Source organism: Dunckerocampus dactyliophorus, chromosome 10, assembly GCF_027744805.1.
Source record: "Dunckerocampus dactyliophorus isolate RoL2022-P2 chromosome 10, RoL_Ddac_1.1, whole genome shotgun sequence".
NCBI lineage: Eukaryota > Metazoa > Chordata > Actinopteri > Syngnathiformes > Syngnathidae > Dunckerocampus > Dunckerocampus dactyliophorus.
The window spans coordinates 24,460,112-24,468,253 of NC_072828.1; the positions used below are offsets into that span (position 1 = coordinate 24,460,112).

The following is an 8,142-nucleotide window of genomic DNA, read 5'->3' on the forward strand; positions in this document are numbered from 1 at the left end:
AATATTAATGATGCTGGAAATAAAATAAAATAAATAAAAGTCTTACCTTAAAATACTTTCAATTTAAACAATTTAAACATTTTCACTTATGGAAGTGATCAGAGTCAATGAAATGTAAAGCAAAATAGAATTTTCATGTTGTTTTATTCTTTAAATTATGGACAATTAATAATTATCAACATTTATGCTGTATGTAATCATTAGGAAAACGAGTTGTGGTGATTCCAGTCTGCTGAGATGCACCTTTTGACCTAAATTCTGTATACACAAAATACTGTATGTTCAAATGGGTTTACTCTTCATCGCTGCTGTTTCGCAGATGGCACTATCTGATCAGGAATACAGTGGAACCTTGGTGAGCGGCATTCATTCGTTCCAGAAGGGCAGAGTCTAACCGAAACAGACGCTAACCGAATCAATTTTTCCCATAAGCTATCATGTAAATCCAATTAATCAAAAAGCCAAAAATAACACAAAACACATTTTTATAGTCTTACAACTAGTTGGACATGCACAAAACAATTCAAAAGCAATATAAGTGATGAATGAAAGGGAAAAATGAACATTTAAGTTTACTTTTACCTTCATTGAAGACATGACTGTTCCCAAAGACACGATGTGGCAGCGAGACACCACACGGATACTACATTCCTGTTTTGCCATGAGTTATTTCGTGAAGTTAACAGTGTTTCTCACCTCAATACTGTAACCCAAAATTGAGCCAAACAAAGTTGCAAGTGCCTGTGTTCTGATAAAGATGGTGAGAAACACAATTGAATTCAAGAAATACCTCATGACAAAACAGGAAGATGGTGTCTGTGTGGTGTCTCGCTGTCACATTGTGTCTTTGGGAACAGTCACGTTTTTAGTGAAGGTAAAAGTAACTTTAAATATTAATTTGACATTTATATGCATTTAGAACAGTTTTATGCATGTAAAACTATAACTGTAGAACTATAAAAACCGCAAATGAGATAGACGGGCAACACAGCTGACTTCTGCTTCTGGTTGCCATTTTGCTAGCAAGCTATGCTAACAAGAACGTTTGTGATAAAAATACACAAAAATACATTCAGAACACATTTGGACTCAAGCAGTGTATTAATAAAACAAGACATGCACCATACTGTACGCTAACCGCTAAAAGTCTGCAAACCGCGGTAAACCTTTGGCGCAAATTTTTAACGTTAACCGAAAAGCACGCTAACCTGGGCGGACGCTAACTGAGGTTCCACTGTACGTTAATGTATGCTCCAGATGTGTTTACAACCTTCTTCTGCATCCACTCTTCTTTGGTAAGATTAAGTTATAAGAAAGACCAAAAATAAAACACACTTTAATGGACTATTGAATCAAATCCAAGGATATAAATCCATATGAATACAGGGTATATGTACATATATATTCAGTTGAATGCTAAAAAAATGTTTCGAAATATTAATGAAATTAACATCCCTTAAATATACATAGTATGTCAATTGTTCTAAAATTATAAAGCAAAACCTTATAACCTATTGGTTATAGCTGGCTTTGGCTTTTCTTTTGACAATTAGTATTTTAAAACCTTGGTGTGCCTCACTCTAGCTAACCCAAATCATGTTTGAGAGCAGCCATGTCTGGGAAGCTTTAACCAGATTTTGTCATTTTATACAACATTTTATACAACTCTCATAAAGCTCTACATCCAACCCCCCAGCAGCCACAATCATTGTTTACTCCACATCATTCTCCTCGTCATCATCCAACACCGGCATCTCCTTCTCAGGCAGCAGGCCATAGCTATTGAGGAAGGCCTCCACGTCTGTAGCAAAGAACTCCTCATTTAGGTGCTTTGTGCAGGCCAAGAAGTTCCCTAGCAGTTCTCCCGCCTTGTAGACCAAAAGTGTGGGCAACACCTCATCCGAGAACCTCTCAGCAGCACCTGAGGCAACAGCGTCAATCCTGCAGAACTTGACGGTGGGGTACTCTGTGGCCAGGCAGTCCAGGCAGTTGTTGAGCTCTTCGCAGCCTTTCACGCCGATTTTGTAGATATGGACCACGACCACCGTGCTGTGATGTTCCTTCTCGATGACTTCAAGGAACGCCTCCCCGCTGTCTAGGTCGTGTACGCCTTCAAACTTTGGCCCAAAGCTGAGCTTATCGTGCATTTCCTGCATGCACTGTTTTCGGTATTTCTTGAGACAGCCCTCATCCTCATCCTTAAGCAGCTCATACTCCTGTACACTCATCTGAAAAGTGGTTCAATTACACATATTTTGTCAGACGTGGAGTTTGTTGACTGGTGTTTTGTATGTAAAACAACGACAACTACAAGGAACACTGCAATACAGTCATCCCTCGCCACATCGTGATTCCAATTTCACGGCTTCACTCCATCATGGTTTTTAGAAATATGCATGACATATTTTTTGCCTAAATTGAGCATTTTCAATCATAAAAATGGGTAAATTAACTAAAATACCAATATAATGCATTCAAAAACATTGACAAAATGTAGTATTCACTGGTCACTAGGTGTCAGTAATATTACTGTAATCTTCAGCCAGACACGCAAGGTTCAGACTTGGTCGCCGAAACAGCAGGCTTTTATTACAGGCTTGAATGATCTCACAACAGGCAAAATAATCCCTAATAAAAACACGCGCTACTTTTGCGGCCGTTACCCATGCTAAGCTGAAACTCAACTCTGAACTGCCGGTGGCACTTCCTGTCCACTTCTCTCTCAGGTCCCCTAGGGGATACATTTATAGTAACACACCAGCACAAGTTTTATTTATGTCTTACATGGCTTATTTACTCTTATTATGTCTACTCTATTGGGTATAACGAATGTAAAGGTGATTATGGGGTATTATTTCATGTCTAGAGGGCTCTAATAATGTTAAAAACGCAGGGTTTATGAAGGGCTGTCAGGTCTGATACTTAGTGAGCGAGTGGAACCAATTAACCGCAATAAACCAGGGATTACTGTACACTCATCCAATTCACAACTCAACTCATAAATGGATATGTATACCTTACGATTCAGATTTGCCCTGGAGTCGTCCTTTTTCCTATTAGGGGATGACATTTGTCTGAGAAGTTCTCGTTTTGCAGGTGGCAGGTTCTCCTGGTCCATGCTCTCCAACTTAAACCTCCTCCAGTCATTGATAACGCCCTTGGGCCCTTGTGACATATCGACAAATAGCATTTAGTTGTTGCTTTCTCAAAATGTATGTCGTCTGTAAATATGATTGCAATGTAAATACCCTCTTGTGTGTAATGTTAAAATGGTGTTTGAGAGCTTAAGGCAGGAGTGTTTATACTTTTTCCGCTGCGAAAAGAAAAACTGAAGCGTGGGGGGGGGACACTTTGATACGTTACGTACACAAAATATGCTAAAAATAATCCACTGTTGGTCAATGTATGCTAAGTCGGGGTGCAACGATACAGAGAACCACGGTTTGGTTCGATTCCATACTTTAGTGTCACGGTCCGATATTTTGTTTTTTGAATTTTGTTTCAAATCAAAAGTAAGTTTTTTTTAATTAAAATAAATGTGTCTGGTGCAGTTTCGGCTGTGCATTCTTAGAAGCTAGAACCATATAAAACAAAAACATCACTTTGTAAAAACAATAAATAATTCACAATTCAATTCAACATGGCAATAAAGATAATTACATATAATTCATCAATAGTTCTATTCAGAGATTCAATAACATTTCAATTAAACTATGTAGTGTTCATTAGGTCCACAGTTCATGCACACATCCAGTTTGCCATTAAACATAAAAACACTTAAAAAAAACATGAAATAATAGCAACACAAAGAAGTAAGGGTAGAAAAACACATTTCCGTAATGGAGTTCCGGGCGCGCATGGCGCAGTTTACATTTACATTTTACAACTAGCAAATGCAACAAATGCAATGGGGACTTTTATTGTATATATATATACAGTATATATGCGTCCCACTGCTGAGTTATTTTACCCGGAATTTGTCATGTGACATCTACGTCTGGGTTGCAGTATAGTTCGAGTCATCGTGCTATTGAACCGAGACCGTTCGATAAAGATAACGTACTGTACATGTATTGTTGCACCCCAACGCTAAGCTATCTGAACAAAACATCTTAGTGTTGTGTTATCAGTGACAAAGCAAATGAGTGTAATATCTAATATAAGGATTTAATTTAATTTTCAAAATAGGCCGAGGGCTAATACAAAACAAGCTGCGGGGCTCAAAGTGACTCCTGGGCCGCAGTTTAGACACCCCAGGCTTCAGGTCAATATTAAGGAAGTCTGCTAATTGTACACGCTTCGGCCATGGCTTATTTCCTGTAAACAAGTTATTGTTTAATTTACCGTACCATGGCGGATTTTCATTGACACAGCAATGACACAAGCACACGTGAAGCTCACTAAAATGTAATGCCTTGATTTAAACACAGTTTCACTCACCCGTGTGGGTCGCTGTTTCTTCCAAGTCAATCATCTGGTCTGACATGTTTCTGGTTAACTACCTGTAAATCACAAAACTGACAATTTAATCCAAATTCTGTGATGCTGTTGGCCATAACAATAGCCACAAATTTTTTTTATACACAAAGCGTTGATGACCGGTCACATTTGTTGGCTCTAATAAGATAATTTCATAGCTCCAGATTTGTTTACAAAGAGATCCTCATGATATTTAATTAAATTAACGCTGTCTAAGAGGATTAGTGGAGTGCAGCAGGGCTCCCAGTGGCTTTGCTAGTCACTAAACAGGCTATAATAGCACAACTGTAATATACAACAATGTCCTAATGTTAGATCAATATACTGTATGTATTAGGCATAATGAAGAACTATTCGACAATACTAATCATCCCATAGTAATGATAATGGTATCGGTTTAGTTTATTTCGGACATGTATACAAGGTTGAAGTGCATCACATGTTTACAGTTTCACAACCCAACTTGTCCAAAAAGAGGTAGGAAGAAGCAGAGCTTATTTAATCCTACTATTTTTGTGTCGCAGCCATCACTAATAATTTGTTCACTTCCTGTGTTCGATATGTACCAATTGACCTTTTTTGTTTTTAATAATAAAGAAAAGCCTAAAGATGTGTAATAGTAGAGTTAATAGAGTGTGGAGATAGCATTTATGGTCATAAATAAATAAACATTGTTCAATAATACCTTAATTAAAGATAAAAGAATGAAGTGTAAACAGTAAGTACAAGAGTAAAATGTACTCAAACAATGTATAATGAATATACTTGATGTAAGCTTGTATAATAAACAGATAAATATGTCATAGATGATAGGCAATGCCTCATTAATTAAAATGGTTTAGGATAATGTTCATCATTGTTCTTCCTTATACTTTGTAAACACCATGTTTGTACGCAACACATATTTTAATTTCACATACAAATAACCTATATGGTTTTAGTGTTACGCATGCATGCAAATGATTTAAAGATTTTTTTTTCCCTACGTCACACATATTTTTCCTACAGTACATGCTGTGTAGTTGTATAAATTGTATCACATTTCCGTGCACTTGTCTTTATTTCTTTTGGTTGGACCTTAGACATCCAAGAATTGCATATTAGATATCAAATCCAGGGGTGAATATTCTCCTGGGTGAGTCCTGTATGAATGTTTTGTTGTTTCATTTCCTGATTTGTATGTGTGTGTGCAAAGGAGACTCATACACAGAGAGGTCTTTGAGTCTGCGGACGTTATCAGGTGAAGATTCACTTTGGTGGACCCATGACACTATAGCAACAAGAAACTGCGTTGTTTTTACATTTTGTGGAAGACTTTACTTTGAGACTGATCTTACCCTAACTATGATTTCCTTGAATCTTTCTGACTGTTATTCCAATTAATGCAATTTTAAATTTTAAATAGAAACTCCATGTATGGAGATAATAACACATACGACCCCATAGAATCAAAGTCTGAACATTTAATGAGAATCCAAATGTCATGCAGGAATAATAAGACTTGGATCAGAAGATTTAACAAGAATATAAAGGCGTTCTTACCTTTCACAACGGTATCTGAAGGTTGTGCGTAGTCGATCTCTTCACGGAGTTATCTGTTGCTGCCTGGTGTGCTTTTCTGGATGCATGCGTTGGTGCTCTCTAGCCAATGAGCAGGGTCTAACGGAGATTTTAAAAAAGACCCGATAGACCTAACGGAAATAGATCCTAAGAGGATTTCACTTCAGGAATTAGAAGCCTCTAGTTGATACAGGCCCAGCTACCCACAATGCAGTGAGAGATGCAAGCGTAATGAGAGAGAGAAAACACGTTTTCCTCCCAATACACAACTTGGGAGGTTGGCTGACTTCATCGATACATAAAAGAGATATTGTTGTCTTCATTATATCGTAGACGGGAACAAGTCACAAGAGTTAACGCTGTCTCAGTGAAGAACTTTTTCATGAATGCCTTGTTTGTTACTCAGTTAAAAGTCTCTCAGGCAATCTTACTTTCGCAGAAAATAAACACATGACAGCAAGCTTAGAAAACATAAAACACCTCCAGCTAAGGATGCTTAATCATGCGGCTTTACGTTTAACTCTCAAAACAGTGATCACTTTGTTTTCTCGAAAACAGTGAGTCGCTTTTACGTTATCAACATCCTTGTCAATATTGCTGCGTGTGCTTGTCTACAATCCATGCGACAATGCGTGTACGCATCTCGCTGCATCTCGGCTCAAACACTCCTCACAAAGTAATTTATACTTTGCCTCAATTATGCATTTTTAAGCATAAAAATGGCAAAATTAACTAACTAAATTAACTAAAATACAAGTAGAAGGCAGAAAAAACCTTCTGATTGTGAATGTAGTATTCTATACTGGCCACTAGGTGTCGGTGAGACAAGGTCCAGATGTGATCGCCAGGAAAGATATTTATTGCAAGTTTAAACGATCTCACAAAAGGCACGATAAGAATAACAAAATACCGGGTTTTCTCGAGTATACTTCGCACCAGCCAAAAATGCACAATGAAGAAAAAAAAAACATATATAAGTCACGCTGGAGTATAAGTTGCAGGACCAGCCAAAAAGTGCAACTTATTGTCCGGAAAATATGGTAATCATAAGTTGTATTTTTGGGGGGAAATTTATTTTATAAAATCAGAGACCAGGAACACACATTTCATCTTGAAAGGCAAGTATTAACAATAAAATGAAGAACAACAGGCTAACGTAACGTGAATAGGTGGTATGTTAATGTAACATATTAACAGCTATTCAAATAACTTTAGCCTAAACAACATAACATAACTAGTTTACTTGCAGAATAGGATTTTCTTTTTGGGGGCATTAGTCTTCCGTCTCTCTCAGTTGTTCCAAGTTGATGTTTACGTTGTACATTTTCAGTGTTACAGGATTGATAGGAGTAGCAGATACTGGCACACAAGCCTAGAACGCCCTCTCGTGGCTGTCAGTATGAAAAAAACATATGTAAGTCGCTCCGGAGTATAAGTTGCAGGACCAGCCAAACCATGACAAAAAGTGTGACTTATAGTCTGGAAAATATGATAATCATAATAATAACACGGGCTACTGTTGAAGCCCGACTCTGAACCTCTGACGTCACTTCCTGTCCTCTACACATCTGTCTGCCCATCACTAAGGTCCGCTAGGGAACACATTTACTGTGACACACACGAAAAGGAGTTTTATTTACATCTTAAGTGGCTTATTTACTCTTATTATGTCTACTATATTGGGTAATACGAGTGTAAAGCCATTTAAAGCCTCCATTACAATACACTGATGTCCAAAAAAAAGCAAAAGGGAACTCCTAAAGTGTGAGTCTATGTTATCTTATTTAATAATCTAATAGGTCTTATTTTGGGGCCGCGTGGTGGTCGAGTGGTTAGCATGTTGGCCACACAGTCAGGAGATTGGGAAGATCTGGGGTCGAATCTATTTTCTGTGATTATATCTACTATACACAAATGTAAAGGTGACTATACGGGTGTTATTTCACGTCTAGAGGGCTCTACTAAAGCTGAAAACCCTATTTAGAAGCTCGTAAACAGGTTTTCTATGCCACAACGATGAATATATTCCATTTATTAATATTGAATCCTACTTCGCCGAAATTCACTCAGTGTGGTCGAGTCTGGAACCAATGAACAGCGATA

The 8,142-nt window shown here is 37.6% G+C and overlaps 1 protein-coding gene across 1 annotated transcript; it reads right to left on the reverse strand.

Moving 5' to 3' along the window:
• Positions 1-1,320: 1,320 nt before the first annotated feature.
• Positions 1,321-6,149, reverse strand: pdcb (phosducin b). Its single transcript, XM_054788647.1, has 4 exons — positions 6,022-6,149; positions 4,441-4,502; positions 3,017-3,165; positions 1,321-2,228 (listed from the first exon to the last, which is right to left on the reverse strand). Exons 2-4 carry the CDS (start codon positions 4,484-4,486, stop codon positions 1,713-1,715), a joined length of 711 nt encoding a protein of 236 aa, XP_054644622.1. The 5' UTR covers positions 4,487-4,502; positions 6,022-6,149; the 3' UTR covers positions 1,321-1,712.
• Positions 6,150-8,142: the final 1,993 nt, after the last annotated feature.

Bases quoted from the DNA above. Each gene is read 5' to 3' on its own strand.
- pdcb (XM_054788647.1), bottom strand. From the start codon at position 4,486: ATGTCAGACCAGATGATTGACTTGGAAGAAACAGCGACCCACACGG. The intron at 3,166-4,440 runs GTGAGTGAAACT...ATATGTCACAAG, and splicing joins AGAAACAGCGACCCACACGG to GGCCCAAGGGCGTTATCAAT. The intron at 2,229-3,016 runs GTATACATATCC...ACCACTTTTCAG, and splicing joins GGGCAAATCTGAATCGTAAG to ATGAGTGTACAGGAGTATGA.